Source organism: Anoplopoma fimbria, chromosome 13, assembly GCF_027596085.1.
Source record: "Anoplopoma fimbria isolate UVic2021 breed Golden Eagle Sablefish chromosome 13, Afim_UVic_2022, whole genome shotgun sequence".
NCBI lineage: Eukaryota > Metazoa > Chordata > Actinopteri > Perciformes > Anoplopomatidae > Anoplopoma > Anoplopoma fimbria.
In genome coordinates, this window is record NC_072461.1 from 6,142,683 (window position 1) to 6,162,169 (window position 19,487).

The 19,487-nt window shown below is 40.3% G+C and overlaps 1 protein-coding gene across 1 annotated transcript in view; it reads left to right on the top strand.

Annotated features, from left to right (window-relative positions):
• frmd3 (FERM domain containing 3) overlaps window positions 1–18,949 on the top strand; it is a 44,547-nt gene extending 25,598 nt beyond the window's left edge. Inside the window, exons 7-17 of the mRNA XM_054611273.1 lie at window positions 527–614; window positions 2,096–2,184; window positions 3,249–3,312; window positions 3,655–3,690; window positions 4,308–4,316; window positions 5,860–5,948; window positions 8,082–8,156; window positions 9,422–9,490; window positions 9,744–9,868; window positions 17,624–17,861; window positions 18,469–18,949. Coding sequence (XP_054467248.1) covers window positions 527–614; window positions 2,096–2,184; window positions 3,249–3,312; window positions 3,655–3,690; window positions 4,308–4,316; window positions 5,860–5,948; window positions 8,082–8,156; window positions 9,422–9,490; window positions 9,744–9,868; window positions 17,624–17,861; window positions 18,469–18,949 — 1,363 coding nt within the window. The remainder of the gene's footprint in view (window positions 1–526; window positions 615–2,095; window positions 2,185–3,248; window positions 3,313–3,654; window positions 3,691–4,307; window positions 4,317–5,859; window positions 5,949–8,081; window positions 8,157–9,421; window positions 9,491–9,743; window positions 9,869–17,623; window positions 17,862–18,468) is intronic.
• Window positions 18,950–19,487: the final 538 nt, after the last annotated feature.

Sequence of the window (19,487 nt, forward strand, 5' to 3'; positions counted from 1 at the left end):
GGTTACTACTGAGCCGTAGAAACACACTCTAGGTGATTTATACATGGGGTTGGTTGCACTTTGTGTGTGTCTGTAAGTTGTCTTTTTAAGCAGTTCTTTAATTACTTTTACTCTATGTGCATATGTATGTGTGTACAATTACAAAGTTGATTTATTTTTCTGGTGTCAGGAAGAGTATCATTGTACATCACTCAGTGTCTTAACTTTACAGCCCTTGGACAAATAAGCAATTAAAGCTTTAACGCTCCCACTGAACACAGATGATCAAAAACTAGGCCAAATGTAATAACTTGCTCAAATATGTTTATACTGTATGACGCACAATACCACAACAATATCCAAAAGGCACACTAGCATTTCACAGTCCATAGTAAGTCTATGGTGCTATTACTGCCATTTTTAAAGATTTATTCAGTCAACACAACAACATACTGCAGTTTTCATAACCAAACCAAAGGGGAATGTGCTAACAGCATCAGCAGGTAGAATTTAAAATAAACTTCTCCTTTTGTCTCCTCTCTTTTAGGGGCCAGTGTGCTGCGTTTGCAGAGTTGAACATGCTCCAAAGGGCTCACTGCCTCGAGACGTATGGAGTTGACCCTCACCCATGCAAGGTAACTTGTTGTTTAAGGTTCCTCTGATCAAAAAGGTGCATCTCTTTGTTAATGTTTCCACACCTCAGTTATTTAGCCAAACTATTGTTGCATTTTATTGATCACATATCTCACTGTCTTAGAGGACATCCACTTCATGTGTCCACCCTTGTCACAAGTTGTTCTCTGTCTCTCTGTGTATGCAGTATGTACTGTATATTTATGTATGAAATATAAACATCATGCCTTTAAAAATAATGGCTTTTACATGATCATTTGCACTCATTTATTAATGGACAAAGTCATTGGGGCATTTGCTCTCGTCTTGTGATAGTGAAACTTCTGGTTACGGTTCTAAAATAGTTATTATTACAGTTTATTACATATTTTCTGCTCTGTCATCTCTTCAATACGAAGTTACGCTTTATGTTGTCACTGTAGAGTTTACAGGTTTTATTGTTATTCTGAGAGCAAATAATGAACAAAATATAATTTTGCCATCCTTATTGATTAAAATAATTAATTTCAGTGGCAGCTATCTCATTGTACAGGTGAAAATACTCACCAATGATGTTGACGCACTCGTGCAGAAGATCAAATTCTGGCTTCAGTGGAGAGAGTAAATTACACACATATAGTCACCTGTCCTCTTTACACTTTGCTTGTTTGTATTTGACACTTAAATGTGCCCCTTGCTTCCTACTCTGATACTGACTGCTTGTACTTGTTCTTTTTGTGTTTTTTGTGTTGTGTTTTTTACAATTGTGATAATTGAAACAGACGGAATCTGATAAAGAAAAGTAATATTTTGCATTCTCGCCCCCTCTGTCCTAGTCAGAATGTGAAATAGGGACACCATCCCATGGACAGGCGTATCAAAGCATGCTGGGCAGATTAACATGATATTTAAATTCCATCTTTTGGAGTGGATCCCCTTTATCTGCTTGCGTCTTGTCAGTGGGGCTGTTTTTTTTTATTTGGTTTGCTGGAAACGGCTGTTATTGCATCACACATATGCAGATCTGTGGAGATCAAGAATCAGAGAAACTGTCTGGAACACAGAGGGAGATAGAGTGATTACGGAGAGGCACACCAGCAGAGGAAAGGACTTCTACAGATGATAAACAATGATGTGGCAGAGTGACAGGAACATATTGTGGTCTTTTCCTACTCAGGAGTTGTTACTGATTTCATTTTGCCTCACCATATCAAACATGGTCTGTATTTTCAGCGCCTTGTTCTTGATGCCAATTGCTGAAAATTAGGGGGTTGAAGTTTGAAACAAACAAGTTATTCGATGTAGGTGTCATTACCATGGAGATTATTGATGATTGACCACTTCCACGCTGTTAATCCACCCGTATACCATAATACTGTGGGCTGCAGCTCACTCTGTGTGTGTGTGTGTGTGTGTGTGTGTGTGTGTGTGTGTGTGTGTGTGTGTGTGTGTGTGTGTGTGTGTGTGTGTGTGTGTGTGTGTGTGTTTGTGTGTTTGCTTGTAGGATTTCACAGGCTCCACAGCCTTTCTCGGATTCACAGCCACAGGTTTTGTGGTCTTCCAGGGAAACAAGAGGATCCACCTCCTCAAATGGTACAAATTTGTCCTGAATTTGTGAATACAAATCTGTAAGCATGGAAATGAAATGTGTAGCCTCTATCAAATCAACTCATAACACACTCTCTATGTTGACTATGTTTCTTCTCATTATCAGAGAGCTGAATATGATAATAATATGAGCAATTCAAAAAGATGGCCTTTGACTTAAGTGGTGGTGGCAGAGCTTTGTTCCCTGGCACGCTGAACAAATCAGTTACTCTATATATGATTCATAAGATGAATATTAAATTATTTAGCTTTTTAACACAAGAGTTCAACTCAATGAAACCCCATGTTGATCTTGCTTCAATAACTTGCTGCAAAAATATAGCTGCATCTGGCGATGGTGTTGTTGATTGTACATTGTAACTGTCAATGATAAAGTACTCTGGTACACCGTGTTGTAAAAACTAAAAATCGATTGTTGATAGGCAGGAGTCGGGAAAGTATTAAGATCCTTTCTTGAGTAAAAAAAAGCAATACCTCTGCATTAATTTGTTTACTTCAGCAAAAGTACATAAAAATGAACAACTTAATGTACTTTACATATCAAAAGAAATACTAATGATGTAGAGTGATCCCTCAAAGTTTGTTAAACTTATATTAATGTTCTGTTCATTCATTAGATTATTACTAATGCATTGGTAGTTAATGTTGCAGCTGGTCAAGGCAGCATTTATTCTAACTAGCTTACTATTACTGTTACTATGTACAGTTGGATAAATTAATTTATAACAATGCAAAATATTTTATACAACTTTAATCTGAAATTCAAATAAAAAAAACTAGTGAAGTAAAAAGAACAATATTTACCCCTCTAAAGTATAAATAGCATAAAAAGGAAGGTAAGTACAAATAAAGTAGAAGCACCCCAAAATTGAACTTAAGTACTGTACGTGAGTACATGTACTTAGTTACATTTCATCACTGTTAATAGAGGTAAATGTAAACAAACTCACTGTCAACATCCTGAAGAATTAGGTTATTTTTCTCAGCTTAAGTCAACTTCGTGTTGTCATGTCGATCTTTTTGAGTCATAATATGATGGTTCTCTGCAGGGCTGATGTTAGCAAGCTGAAGTTTGAAGGGAAAACCTTTTATGTCATCGGGGTCCAGAAAGAGGTGAGTGCAGTGCCTCCTCCTGCATGTTCTCTCTCCTCTAAAGGGCAAACATGAGGAATAAAATATGCTGTGTAGTTTCCTCCATCATGATGATGAATTGTGAAGTCTTGTAGTCATCATCATGCTGCCCACATCTGGAAAAAGTTGCACAGTTACCATCTGTTCTCATTTGGATTCAGTTTTGTGTTAGCTGACCTCCAAGTGTACTGTCCATCCTCTATTCCCTTTCCTCATCTGTGTAATGGTTACATCAGGTGAATGTGCTATGAAACTCGACTGTTTGTCTATGCAATCCTGTCCCCCATCACACACACTGTATATGTGTGTGTGTCGCTGTTTCAGATCTCCTTAACAGGCAGGATTCACTGTAACAGGATGGTGGGTGTGTTTCGACTAACCTCCTCACTTACACCATGTGTCGACTGTGGCCCAAATATGAGACTCCTTCACTACATCCATGTTTGAACAACGTCCAACATCTTTGATAAATATAAATTATATTTTTGAAACAGACACAGCAGCTACTGACTAAGAACATTACAAGTTACAACTTCTACAGGTTTCTTGCATTTGGGACACATGTTTCATCTGTACACTCAGTGTTTGTCTCATAGTCCAGAGCTGTGGTAGATTCTGAACAGCAACTCTGGTGCATTGTGCCTCATTAATGTGCGTACCATCTTTATTTTTGAAAGAGCTACAGCTGATTGTGTCTCATATTGCTGTCTGACTCCCACATTAACACGTATTGATTCAATCCGGTACCTTTAAAAACATTTGGTCATCACTGTAAGCCAGGTTGCTCTTTAATCTACCAATCAGCCAATCAATCGTCAATCAATCTCATAATTATTCTCTTCATTACAGAAGTTCAGACCCGCTCTCTCATCTCTGCTTAACTTTGTCCGTCTGTCTGTCTGTTGGCAACTCATGAATGGCTGAAGATGCAGTTTTATCTTTGTGTTTCTGTCTCTTCTCTCTGTGTGTAAACATAGTCATCACTGGTGAGTAAATATTAGTAATAATCGTAGCACAAAACAATTTGACGCCTCTCCCTACAGTCCTGCCTTCATCTCACTTTATAATTGGAGAAAACATTTTCATCTTTGTGTCATTTTGTTTTATATCATTTTATACAAAGGTTTTCTGTGTTATTTCATTCAATTAATTCATTTATTTTCATGTATTTTTAGCTCATGTGTGTGAACGGTTACTTTGGGTCATTGTCAATAAAAATATTCTACTCTATGGTTGGAATTTCTATTAGCATCCCTGTCCATAGCCACATTATAAGAATAAGCTATACTCCATCAGCAAACAATAGATTATGTGATATTATGTTGCATAATCTATTTCTCTGTCCATTTTGCATAATTAATGTCAGACATTGTGTTGAGAAAAATGATTGTATTCTTCACTTTGATTGTGTCTTTATATGTGTTTGTTTGTCTGTGTGTGTGAGTATACTGTATATACATTTTCACTGTATTTTATCAGAGTTTAAATTAGTGTATTTATGTGTAGTCGTCCACTGTGTGCGGGGTCACTGCATGAAATCACTCTTTGCCCTCACCTCTGTTATTGAGCCTGGAACACATTAACTTAACTGTCCCACTTTGAGCTGATGGCAACTTTTCATGGCTTTATTACTGAAACACTTGCTTGTAATGCAGTTCATCTATTGTATCATTTCTCTTTAGTTACCTATTGCTGTCCCAGCTAAGAAATAAAGTGTTAATGGTTCATTTAAATGGTTTTGATATTACAACAGTGGATAGCAATTAAAAAAAACTAACTAGCAAATAAGAAACAGAATTCAAGTTATGTAAATAGTACAATCGTATATGTTCTTTAGGAGCAGTTAAATCAGCATCACAAAACATCATGTCATTGTGTAAGAGTACTTTTGCATGTCAGCCAAAGTGGGACCAAAGACAATTTGTTGTAATAATATTTGAACATGGAGCTCTGTTATTTTCACACATGTATGACCACACACGCACTCACACACACACACATGGCCACTGCAGCACATGTGTGTAAATCACAATTACATACCTGATATGATGATGTGTGACACTGAGGGGGCTGAGCAATATGGCTGACTAAGGGGCTCAAGGAAAGCGAACAAACTGGATCAGTGCACTCTCATGTTATTGATCTCAGTGTTTCCTCTCCCGCTAACCCTACACCCCTGTTGTTGAGCAGCATTGGATCCGGTATCTCATATTACCAGACACACAAATTAGACATTTACCGGAATTCATCCCTCCTTCTAGTCCATAAAAAAAACATGTTCTGCAAGCTACGAGCGCTTTTACTGCTGAACACTGATGACAAATCACTATATCTGCCTTACATCATCAAAGCTTGTGACTTCAGGTCCGTGGGTCAGCATTTTGCACAGCTCCCTCCCATCGTGTTCAGCACTTCTCTTGTCCTTATTGATACGTCTATTGGTAATCTCGTTTCTCATCTTCGCCTTCTCTCTTTCTCTCTCTCTATCTCTCTCTGTATCTCTCTCTGTCTTTGTCCTTTTCTATGCAGAAGAAACTGGTGTTGACATTTCACACCTCGACCCCTGCGGCGTGTAAGCACTTATGGAAGTGCGGGGTGGAGAACCAAGCCTTTTACAAGTGCGTCCACACACACAAACAGACACACACAGACAAACATATATAGGTGTTTTGGGGGCATTTCATTGACTTTCATTAGTTTCTTATAGACTTACCCTAACTTTCCCCAATGATGCAAAAATCTTCTTTTCCCCAGTTCAGAACATGGTCATGCCCATTAACTGGTTAGTTTGAAATGTGTTCCCTAAGGTTGCTTTAGTGAGGACACACACACACACACACACACACACACACACACACACACACACACACGCACACACACACCCACACACATATATCCAGGAAATGTATTAAGCTGCTCTTGAACTTGAGACTCTTGGGACTGTAAAGCATTAATCTCTCCAAAAAATGTCCCTTCCACCAACTATTTGTTGGGAAAAAAGCAAAGATACATAACATAGATGCATTATCACATATTTTACATATTTATCTGAAATGGCACTGATCTAATTTGTAACTGTTGCAGCAGTTTTTAAATATATTTAAATGTTATCTATTTTAAAAAAGATAAATTAGATTTTCCCTTTTCTTACTCATAAGTGGCTCAACTTTGCTTTCCATCATCTCCCACCTTGATTTTTAGCACATTATCGCTATTTTCAAATGATTTTCCGGGCTCTCTGTGGCTCTGCTACAAAATGCTGCTGTCCTTCACTGGGGGAGCAGCTGATCGCTCCGAGGTTTTCGCTCTGAATTCACAGAGACTATTGACACTGATGGCGTGTCAGGAATGGAAACAGGCTTGGGGTGAAGTCAAAAGTGAGAGAATGGAGACTAAACCATGTCTGTGGTAATGGTTGTGACAAGGTTACGAGCAAACAAAATACATTTTTCAGTGGGAATATCAGCCCAGCTTTAAAATGCAGTTTATAGTCCTACAATGGTGGAGGAAGTTGTCACAAAAAACATCCCAACAATTTTATAAGACTTGAACATCCCTCCTTCTCCTCTGAGAACCTTGAGAGATCAGATCCCAATGAGCCACGATGTGTTGTTTTGTCAACCGCTGCATGTTTCTAAGCTCATCAAGGAACTCTCAGTCTTGATCTTTAAGCCAACAAGTAGATCTGAGATGATGAGTAAATCAAACGATTGGTTAATCAACTATAAATCAATCTCTAGCAATTTTGATTAATTGTTTAAGTCCATTTTAAAACTACCAAAATACCAAACATTACTTGATTCCAATAATAGAATCAAAGAATAATCAGATTTATTGATAATGAAAATTATCTTTAGTCGCAGCCCCACCAACATGGAAGAGAAGTGTAAAATTGAACATCTGATATTCCATAGACAGCAGGCCAAGTTCTGCTGAGGAGGATCGTCTGATACAAACAAAAGCTCTAGACAACCTGGACCTAGAATTGACCTTGTGGTGAGAACAAAAACAGATCTCATGAAGAAGATTAATTTAACAGGTTTTAGTTTTGAAATATAAGATTTTCTTTTGCTATACTATTTTATTTGCCGCTACAATGAGCCAGTTTTCTCACAGAGCTTGTGTCATCTTGTTTAGAAAAGCATCCAAAAGGACAACATGGTCATAAAGTTATCAAAGCATTCTCATAACAGCCCTAGCCTTGTCTAACCCTGGATATTGACTTCTAAATGACAGCAGCTCATGTGTCCCTGAGAGGGAGGGGATGTCATCTCGGATGTCGGACAAGCATCAGAGCCGCTTAATCAAATCAGAGTGAATTGAGTTTGTAAATGGCAGCCAAGCAGAGCTTTGCGAACATTGGACCTCTCTCTCTCTCACACACACACACACACACACACACACACACACACACACACACACACACACACACACACACACACACACACACACACACACACACGCACACTAAGCAGGGCAGAGGTGTTTGTTTACACTCCACCGGCAACATCTCTGCAGCATGATAAATGATCCTGAACCAAACATGAAGGTTTGACTTATGACATTTTAAAAACATTGAAACACCTTCCACTTCTGCTCACTAAGAGCCTAGGCAGTGCACAGGGTTGATGTTTCAGTCACAAACAAAAATGTCTCAACAAGAATGTTCAGTGTTTGTGCATCAGATGCTTTGTGATAATGAAGTTCTTATTTTGCATCTCTTTTTGTTTCTTCCTCCCTCTCGCTGACAGGTGTGCGAAGTCAAGTCAGATAAAGACAGTTTCCAGCAGTAACATCTTCTTCAAAGGCAGTCGGTTCAGATACAGGTGAGACAGTATTCTAGTTAGTTCATAAGACAGACTTTTTTTTTACAGACTATAGAATGACAGACAGAATTTTGACCGGAAAAGATTTGTGATATATGTTAAATAGGACAATTAGCGATGAAAGAAACAGAGTCAGAAATAACCACTTGAGAGATTTAAAAAATGTAAATTCCTCTACAGCTCATAAGCAGGTTAACGGTCAACCACTCCATCAATCTACTTTTTAATTATGCTTCACCTTTTGCACTAACCTGAGAAATGTACATAAACTACCACACGTGCTGATTTACTGTGAGTCCATCACCATGCTGTAGATCCAAATGCTGCTTTTCCTCCTTGTACTTCAGTATCAACATCCAGCTTGGCCTTGTCTTCTATAATTGACCGCCCGTCATATCACAGGAAGGCCTCGTTATATATGCCTCTAATATAAGCCATGTTAGCTCTGATTCTCCCCTCAGACAAAGCTCTTTGCCAGCCTTACACTTCAGTCTGCTCCATTTCATCAGCTAGCTAAAGCAGCCTGGCTCAAGGGCTCAATGATGAGTAATAGCATATGGTGGATTTTGTTGGTCATTTGTGCAAATGCAAAGCAGAGAGAGCTGTGTGGCCCACAAATGGGGGCAGTTTTTAAAAAGCAGAACAGATCAGATCTTTATCCTATTGGTCCAGATGATTATGGTTAATTGTACAGCATTTTACAGCATAGACGCACATTTTACAGCACACAGTATTGTTGTGACTATTCACAAGAGGATGACGACAACCCCAGATGTGTCATCTCAACGGCTTACTTACAACCTAACCATCATCTCTGCAACAACAGACTAAAGGGTGGGATGGTGAAGCCTTCTGACTTGAAACAATGTGGTCAGAATCCAGAACTCCAGTCGGCCAACCATCAGACCGACATAGCTTCTTGGCAGAAATCTGTGTTCTCAGCAGCACTGATTATGAGGACAACTGCAAAATACAGACAAAAACTCACATGTCTCTTCTGATTGAGTGCCATCAGTGAGACTCTCTTGTCTCCAACTTTACGTAGACACATATAAAAGCATTATACTGATTTTAGCAGCTTTTCACTGGTCTCCCATTGCAGTTTGAGTCTTTAACATAATTTCAGCCTGAGGAGTTCAAGTAGATCTGTATGTATTATAAAAAACAATTCTGCTGTTTCAATTTTTTTTTATTTTGTTAAGTGGAGTTTTGAAAAATGCAACACTTTGTCTTACTTATAATGAATGTGTGTTTCTCCCTGTTAGCGGAAGAGTTGCAAAGGAGGTGATAGAAGCCAGCTCAAAGATTCAGAGAGAGCCACCAGACGTGCGCAGGTAAGGACAATGAAAGGAATAACACACTGCACTCTCTTACACAGTTAGAAATTAAGTTATTGCCTGTTTGCAGTAATACCCTCCCACAGAGGGATAATTACGAGTAAAGTTCTAATTATCATCCATTTATGGAACTCAAAATGTGCAAGGAAAGATTGTGTAAATAGAGCAGACATGCTTTCATTATGCAAGACAATACACACCTCAACGTAACGCGCAAAGCAGTCAGTGTAGTTGATGTTTGTGTTTTCAGAGCCCAGTTTGGTCAGAGTCGAAGTTTTAACTCTCTGAGCCATAAAAACCTCATCATGAACATGGAGCCACTGGTACCTGCACTTCCCTCCACCAACGAATACGAAGAGACGGCTACAGACACTGGTAGGATGTTACATGCTCTACACACACACAAGCACACACACACCATGCCCTCCTGCCTTAGACCTCTGGAAAGTCACATGGGTCTCCCTTGTGTATGAAGATGCACAACCCTCAGACAGAAAGCGTTAATTGAGCAGCTGATGCTCCTATCCCTCCATCAGTCTTGTCTCCCTGGAGACACCAATCGCAGCTTGCTAAAAATACCCTTCCCATGATCCTCCCCGAGTTCACCACCATGCCTGTGTGTGTCTGTGTGTCCATTTGTCTGACTTTGTGTGTGTTCCACAGAGGGAGGGACGCGGAAACAGAGCCAGCTTATGTTATCATTACGGAAATTAGAAGTTATTTGTTCGGCTCCAAAAGGTCTGTCTCTGTTTAAGGCCTTGTGTGCTTCTGTGTGCACAATGCAATCTTTTAGTAGTTATAATTTTTCTGTAAATTGGTATAGTTCATTATTCAGTGGTTGCATCATAATAGTGAAAACATGCTCAACTATATCATCTGCAAACTGACGATGAAGGATTTTGCCAAGCAGAGCAACACTGCCGAGTAGAAGACCCAATCAAGTATTTGGTATTGTAGTGTTCTTTTCCCAGTACACCACCTTCCCTGAGTAGATTCATGTAGTTTTATAAAAAAGTACTCACAACACTGTGGGTCCTCATGTGTTCCTTGTGACTTGTTTTGCATGTTATCGTTATTCTCTGACGCTTTTTCTCTCCGACACTCTCCACTGTGACTATTATCTGATTAAAGCATACATCTTGATGTTAGGAAGGAGAAAGCAGGTATTGAAGAGCACATGGTAAGATTACACAAGACTAAATGAGAGCCGGGATGTTGATAGAGGAGTTACATGAGATGGAGAGAATATGAGAGAGGAGAAATGCACTGTAGGGTTGAGAGGTTAAAGGTTTGGAAGGATGTGGTCCTCCATAGATGAGGGAGGAGTGTGTGTGGTAAAGCATAATAGGCGGAAGTGAGGATGAATACAGGACAACATTTGAGGCCATATTACAGAAGAAATTTGATATAAAAGAGCTGGATGAAAAGACAAAAATGTTATGTAAGACAAGGGCATAGATTTAGTTTTAAAAGTAAGGAAGAAGTCAGGTGTTGTTAATCAGTTTAACAATTAAGAAATTTTGATTTAATTGATAATCAGACTTTTAATTATAATGTAAATCCAACAGAATATAAGAAATATGATGCAAATTATTATATTATTAAGGGAGTTTTGAAGTATTTCGATTTCCTCTCAATGGCTCTGAACATTGTGATTCCTGAGCCGATGGCTCATAGCTGACGACACTAACAGCATGAGCAGTACAAACAACGGCAAAAGTGCAGACGAGCTAATAGTGTTTACGTTTCCGCGACGACACTGTCGGTTTAGCAGTCGCCATGGTGAGAGCCGTTAAAAAGAGAATGGAAATGCTCCCAATCTCATTAAAGTAGCAATACCACTCTAGGAAAATACTTCACTAAAAGTAAAAGTCCTTTATTCAAAACCTTACTAAACTAAAAGTATGGAACTATTATCAGCTAAATGTAAAGCATGAGGGTGTTCCCTGTGGGTGTTTTTCTATTACACCTGATGTTTTTAGGGATTAATATTACTGCTGCATTATTGTGTATGTTGTATTTAACTGCTGTAGATGTTTAGGGTCAGGGTCATTTTACATAATTTATATACTGTTGGGTATGCTGTCCTGTGAGAACCAGAACATTTCACTTCTTTTTAGTACATTATCACACTAGAAACTGTCACAGGGCACTTACCCAAAAACCTGAAGTGGAGGTGGCAGCACTTTTTCAACCATGATTAGAGTCTTAAGATTCTCCTCTCAGACTGAGCCACCACCAATCACAGGGTTAGCAGCAGCCTGTAGCCTGAGAGAAAAAACTCAATCAAAAAAGTGTCTCAAAACACTCACTGCTGTAGTAAAGCTTACTGCTGTGAGTACACAGTACTGTATTTTTATCAACTCGTACAGTTTCTATCATCTGGATTTTGGCAGCAAGACACAGTTTAGAGATAGTTAAGTGCATAAATCCAACTGAAACCATAAAGTGTGTGTTGTAAACAGCCTTTTCTTACTAGTGAGTTATGCTGCTGTGTTGTATATACATGCATCCATCCATCCCTTCCACATACCACAGGACCCAACCCTTTATCCTTCCCACCTCTCCGGGTGCCTAACTCCTTACCTCCATCTTTAACACACTTCCTTCCTCCCTCCTTCCCTCCTTCCCTCCTTCCCTCCTTTCCCTCCTTCCCTCCTTCATTCTCAAACATCAACCCGACCCGTGGCCTTTACTTCTTCACACATGTACAGTTCAGTCACACTGTTATGCTACCACTCTCTACAAACTCTTGATGGACTCTCCCTTTCTCTGCCTCTCCTCCTCTCTATGTCTTTCTCTCACCTTCCCTCATACCATTTAGAGAAAAATCAATTCTTCTTGGCTCATTGTCAAAGAAATGCAGCAGTAAGTGTCCCGGCTGTCTCAGTTGGTTGGTTAGGGAGGGGCAGGAGGTAGTCATTAAATCACAAGCCTCATGCACCACTGACAGGATGTAGTCTAAGTGATGGCACGAGACTCAATTCAAAATACCTTGTTTCCTACTGCAGTTCCTGCTACTCTATGCTACTCAATAAAACAGAAGTCATTTTAGTTGTATATTATTTTTTAATTTGTTGAACCGCTTTTTCCGCGGTTCCCTGTCAGATTCTGAGCATGCTTTGGTCTTATGCCACTGTCTAACTCCTAAAAGTGGACTAACTGCAGTGGTGTAAATATTTATGGTGCAACAAGTGCAGGTGAAAAAAAAATGGTCACATTTGAAGGTGTCATAAAGAGTTGGGAGATACAATGAATCGTTCAAATTGGGATAAAGGGGCACATGTTTTTTCACACCTTTGTTCTCCTCAATGGTGTTCCTGGTGTACTTTGTTGTAAACACCGAAATAGGCACAACTTGACTAGTTGTGTGAAGAATGAATCTATTAAAAAAGAGAGAGAATTTCAGATCCTTCCCACTTTATCATCTTGGCACTTCAGGCCTATCGCTGCCTGAAGGGGGTGTGCCTGTTGGACTGTGGTTTTCGAAAGTTACAGAAATTGCTCAGATGCACAGAGATGAGAATGTAAGCAGAGTTTAAACGTCTAGCTCTCGTTACACAATTGCTTCTGTCCCTTTTTGTGTGTAACAGTGAATGCCACACCATGCACGCCTTCAAGTAAATTATTCCTTGTTGCAGCAGTTCATCCAAACTAGTTTGTTTCGAGAACATAGCCTCCTTTAAACAGTCAGACGGTGACTGTTTAAAGGAGGCTGCTGCAAGGACTTTTGGGATAAAGTGTCCTTGAGATGGTCTAGGATCACCGTCTATATTCAGAGCACTAATCTCAGCCATTAGAGGGGAAACAGGAAGCTGACCCAAGGTCAGTGCTGACCTTGTTCTGTTTGTACAGCCTGTCCCCTTCTTATCTACCAAAATCCATGCGCACACACACACACACACACACACACACACACACACACACACACACACACAACACACACACACACACACAAACACATACAGTGGTCGTGTTTGGCTAAGGGTATCAAAGATGGATGTTTCATGGGGATTAGACTTCATATTCTATGTCTTAAATTTGATCACACAAACACATACAGTGAGATGCACTTATGACTTTGGTGACTAGTAGTTCTCAAATATGGATGTTGAATACATTCCTGGGATTAGACTTCATATTCTATGTCTTAAATTTGATCATCAATGTAATCCACACTCCTTCCCTTGCCATCACTAAACACAACAAATGGGACCCCGGGAGTGATGCAACAAGTCTTCTTTTTTACTCAAGCAAACTACTGAACAGTTAAATTAATTTCATTGTTAGACTTTGTCCTTTCACAGTCTACGTTTGCCGATGTTTAATGAAATAATAACTCAGAGGGAGGTATTTGAGTGTTCAAAGGTTGTCTATGTCAGAATAACTGTAGAGTGAAAAAGAATAAATATGTCTGATAGGAGGAAAATAAAGAAAGATTTGCCGGGAGGAAAAGAAAGTGATCCCCATCCCTTCCTGGGTCAGGCCTGCCCCTTTTGTAATCAGAGTTAGATTAGCTGCCCCTCTGCACCCAGGACCACCTGGTTATATATAGAAACTGTAGCTTTGGGATTGATCCTCCTCTAAAGCCCCTCCACTCTTTGTTAACATCGCTGACATTCACTTGAGGGCCCGCCATGTCTCTCTATCAGAGAGAGAATGTGTCTGGTGTATGTCTCTCACCATCTCTCTCAGTGTGTATGTATAGGCATGTAGGTGTGTGTGTGTGTGTGTGTGTGTGTGTGTGTGTGTGTGGGTTCATCCCCATCCAGGCCTCAGAGCTCAGCTGGCTGCGCGGTCAGTCTGGGCTTGGGGGTCTTACCGCAGACAGCTGGGTTTGGGGTTTGTCATCAGACTGAATGATGGAGGTTCTTGAGCACAGAAAAAGCAGTGATGTTGGAGGCGGCCTCATGCAGAGCAGTTTGGAGATGGGAGTTAGCGACAGACCCAACGCAGGCGACATGCTGAGCTGTGGGAGCCAAGGCAGGGCAGGGGGACTCGGGCTGGATGTGACCCCAAAGAGGCTCGAGAGTGAGGGAATGGAGGAGGGACAGGCCGGGCCTCTTGAAGTATTCCACCCAGGGGAGTGTTCAGATGAGCCTGAATCGTCTATAGTAGTGGCCGAGGCCTTGAGGTGCCGGGTGAAGATAACAACACGCCGGAGCCTGCATCTACGTATAGCCAATCACACGGCGCAGGATGTTTATGTACGGCTGGTAGGACATGGGGGACACATCGCCGGAATCAGTACTGGACTTCAGAGAAATACGCTGGAACAGAGTAAGATTGGGTGGCGAAAGGCAAAAATATGTAATCAAGATACTTACAAGATTATTATAGTGCATCTTTTGTCTCACAGTTTCTTCAAGTTTAGTGGCATTCAGTTTCATTGAACTCTGTATTTCTTCAACCCATCACATGAAAGCTGGAGTACAGTCATTTCCACCTTTCCAGTGTGCTACATTTAAATCCGGATCACAGAAATTTAATTTACAGTAAATGTATGAGCTAGGTCAGCCCAGTAGTTGGATTGCCAGGTTTGGGTTTGTTGTAGCAACCGCATGGTGCAAACTGTGGGTGTAGTCCGTCAAACATCCTGAGACTCTCTAGAGATCCCTTTAATATTTGTGTGAGTGTGTGTGTGTGTGTGTGTGTGTGTGTGTGTGTGTGTGTGTGTGTGTGTGTGTGTGTGTGTGTGTGTGTGTGTGTGTGTGTGTGTGTGTGTGGTGAGGGGGGTGCATGTTGCACTATAAACATGCAACATGCATATTTATAGTGTGTTGAATTAACTACTGTACATACTGTATAATCGAATGTTGGTTATTTCCATGCTTATTTTTCAGTTTGAGGTGGAAAGGTTTCTTGATTTTAAATACTTAAAACTTAAAATTTTGAATAATTTCGCAAATGCAAATTTATGAAAAAAAGCCCTATTTTAGATATAGGATTGAGAGGTTTTGATAAAAGTATGATAGCTGATTTAAAATATATGTACTTGTAGTTTTTTATTTAATATTAATGATAATTTGTCATACAGACGGTTTATAACTACACTCCTAATAATCTGTTTGATTTTTTACACGAATATGTAGACCTTTAGGTCGGGAAATCCGGGTGCCCCTTCACTAACCAGCCTTATTTTATCTCCGTATCTCAACTCTGCTGAAGTGTCCTTGACCCGACACTGAATCTTCATCAGGTTTAGCGATTAAGCTTTACAGCTGATTCAGTTTCACTTGAAACTTTACACAGAGAGCGGGAGGTTATTCCATCGTAGGAAGATGTGCTTAACTAACAAAGTAGTCATCCCTAACATACATAAAGATCAATTGCTAAAACTTTTCTTGAGTATCAGGGGATTTTTGTGTTGCTCCAGTAGCATGAGTTGAGAACTTGACAAAGAGAAAAGCTGAGTCAACATACAGTACAGTGATGGCTTTATTCTTGCACACATGCACAGATAAATTTACTTTGGAGGTGTTTGAGTGTCAAAGATGAGGTTGCATGACAAAGATGAATAGGCCTGTCAACACTAACAAAACAGGGGAAAACCCTGTTCCGTGTATGCATGAGTGTGTGTTTGCAGTGTTTACGGTGGCCACAGAATGTAGCGCCTCGTAGTGTGAATGTCCTCTTCTAAGGAGACCCTTGTATCCGAGCTAACCGACAGAACGCAGACAGTATTTTAAATATGAAAACAGCAGAGAGTATTTCTTCCACAGGTTCTACTTGTGAGGTCGGATTTGTTTAGTCGTAATGTGTAATGACCATTGCTTCCCTCATAGTTCATAGTAAATAATAATGTTGTTATTTTCATATTCTGCAGTGCAACTGTGTACTGTGAGAAGATGAACTATGGTCACTTCATCACTGACCAAGTTTGATCTAATATTTTACTAAAGCAGCAACCGGTGGTGTTTAGATGTTGAACAACTAATTCTAGCTTCTGGCCTTGCTTCCCAGTTTTCAGGTTTAATGTCCTTCTCTCTCACTGAGTTCATTCACTCCTTGCCTTTTTGCTGACTCTGTTTCCATGGTAGCTGTCACCACTCGCTCCTTAGGTTTTACACTCCCTCCCCCTCTGTTCTTCTTTCATTTCTCTCAACTCATAGTTGAATCAGTTGGCATGGTAACTGATTAGTCAATTTGGCCTTGAGTTCAAACAAACACCTGTCTTGATATGAATTCATCGATATTTCAACCTTTCTTTTTTCACAATTCCTAGCTGTGTGTGTGTGTGTGTGTGTGTGTGTGTGTGTGTGTGTGTGTGTGTGTGTGTGTGTGTGTGTGTGTGTGTGTGTGTGTGTGTGTGTGTGTGTGTGTGTGTGTGTGTGATCATGAGATAGAGTCTGGATTAGAGAGGTGTTCACTGAACGACCCATATGTAACTGGACGTTTACCCCCAGCTCCTACTTAATATAAATACAGGAACGCCATCATGTGGATCGAGTGTTCAACTGCAGCATTAAAATTTGTGGCACTTTGGTGCAGTTACATAAAAAATAACTGTGTTGTGTGTATGTGACACATTCACACTGTTAACATTGACCCAGAAACTATACTCATACTCTGAAAAAAGACAAGTGATGGATAAAGGTGTTGCAACTCTGTCAACAGCTCAGATAAAAGTAAATACAGTAATTACTGAGAACGTTTTATATTTTGAAAAGTAATATTACAAAGTCAAAGTTAGATTGAGATCATTTAGATCACGTTGTGTAGCATTGTGTTTAAAGGTGTTTTACCGTACCATACTGGAAACTGCCAAAAATGGCTTACTATCATCAACATGGATACCTTGTGTTTACATTGTATTATAGAATTAGTTTGTAATAAAGAATTGGGACATTGTAGAAAGAGTAATACTAATGGCACATGCTGTAACTGTAATCTTAGAATTTCCTCTCAGTAGAAAAAAAACATTTACTAACCTTAATAGGTATGTCTTTATGCTGTATATAAAAAATATTTCTAGTAATATGTAGCTCTTCAGACTGACTCATGTAATGATGCTGTTTAACTGCATTTCTCATAGGAAATATTTTTGATAGTAAGTCTATAATAAATAACTTCGAACCCAGTATACGATGTGATATAAAACATGGTTCTTCTGTCTTTTTCTCTCACCAGGTGTTGCTGCTCTGAAGGATTCTGTCACCTTGTCTCCTCTCAAACCTTCAGCTGCACCTGCAGACACAGAGCAACAAAGTAATGAAGGAGGAAATTCTGCTTTAGGCAATGACCTGCATCCTTCACGTGTTCCCATGGAAACCTCAAATCTCCGACCTCAGTCGCCCAAAGCTGAAGATGAAGTAGAGGAAGATGACGAGGCCAGCGGTGCTCTCACCATTTCTGAGCTTGTCTACAGGTCAATAGAGTTTTATAACACAGCTATAATCAATGTTTTTATAAAAAAAAATGTGGGTCGCAACTTCACTGTTTGGCTTTGTGTTTACAGCTTGTTTCCGCTACCCCCAAGTGGCAAGCCTAAATTGATGTAGTTACATAGGTTGAAAGTCAAAAGGATATACAACAGAAGTGGCTTACAATTCTTCATATTTATCTCCAGTAAATAGTTAACAGTGGCATTACAGCATAAGATGTATATTAACAGTCACTTACAAGACTGTAGAACACAGCTGCTGTGCTGTTATTTAAACAAAATACATGCGAATCCATCCTTTTCCCATGCTACAGTGCACTTTGCATGCACTGCTCTTTAGCAGCATGCTTTGTTCTTTCTTTGCTCTTGCCTCACCATTAATTAGGCAGACATGTCTGTAGCTTCATGTATCTGTGTGAATGTGTCTTATTAAATGACAGGTTGGAACCTGCCGTTGCTATTGCTAAAGGAAAACTCCAGCTCTGACATCAGCCTTTGAGAAATGTCCCTTCTTCTTCTTTAAGCCGCTGGTTCCTTCCTACTTATGAGAAACTAATGTGTTTTCTTTAAATATCTTCCCGCTCTTCTCCAGTCCTTGTGCCAGCATGCTGCCCACCCCAGTGGACGACAGTCAGGGAGGCGTGGACTTGCTCTTCTCCTCTCCGGTCCAGAGCCCCGCCAGGATGCTGAGGGAGCTCCATGCCGACCCCGACATCCAGGCCCAGCTGGAGGCCGAGAGGGAGCGAGACCGGGCCTACGAACGCACCCGACTGGCTTCCAGAGGTCGAATGGGTGGCGTCCTCACCAGCAGCCTGCGCCTGCTATCGTCCAATGAAAGGGTCAATGCATGTGTGCTGAGTGTGGCCCGCTTTGTTGCCGTGGTGATGGGTATCCTGCTTGTCACCGTGCCCACACTGCTGCTGCTGCTGGAGTCAGACATTGACGTGTCGTTCCTCCATGAGATCCGCCAGACGCCGGAGTTTGAGCAGTTTCACTACGAGTATTACTGCCCGCTCCGGCGCTGGATCCTGTGTAGGATCAGCATGGCCATGGAGAACCTCTGGTCAGACTGAGGAGGAGGAGAAGGAGGAGGAAAAGGAGAGAGCGAAGAGTCACTGCAGGGGGGAACAAAATGCCCAAATGTTTGTCTTAATATGTAATTTAATCTTATGTTTAGTTTCAACAACTGGATGGACAAAAAAAACAGTCTGCCAATGGGGTGAAATTATGTCACTTGTTTAAGAGAAAGTTCTGTTTATTTTAAGAGCAGGTGAAATGGAGGGCTCACAAAATCGCAGTGGCTTAATTTGTTAAACATAGGCCTGAGATGGATAAACTGTCCAGCCTTTTTTGACAACAATATTTCTGATTGAAAAACACTAGAACGAGTAGATTATTTTCACCTCTTTGGCAGCATTAATTGGAGTCTTGAAGAAAAGAGATAAAAGAGAAATACGGTTATAATCTTAAGATCCAATCACTTGTTAAGACACTTTTGGCAGTGATGAACTGAAAACAAAGAGGAGAATAAAGACTGTGAGTGTTGGAGGAAAAACCTGAGAAGAGAGATACATGAAAATATAGAAACAAGGAAAGTCGAGGATAGAAAGA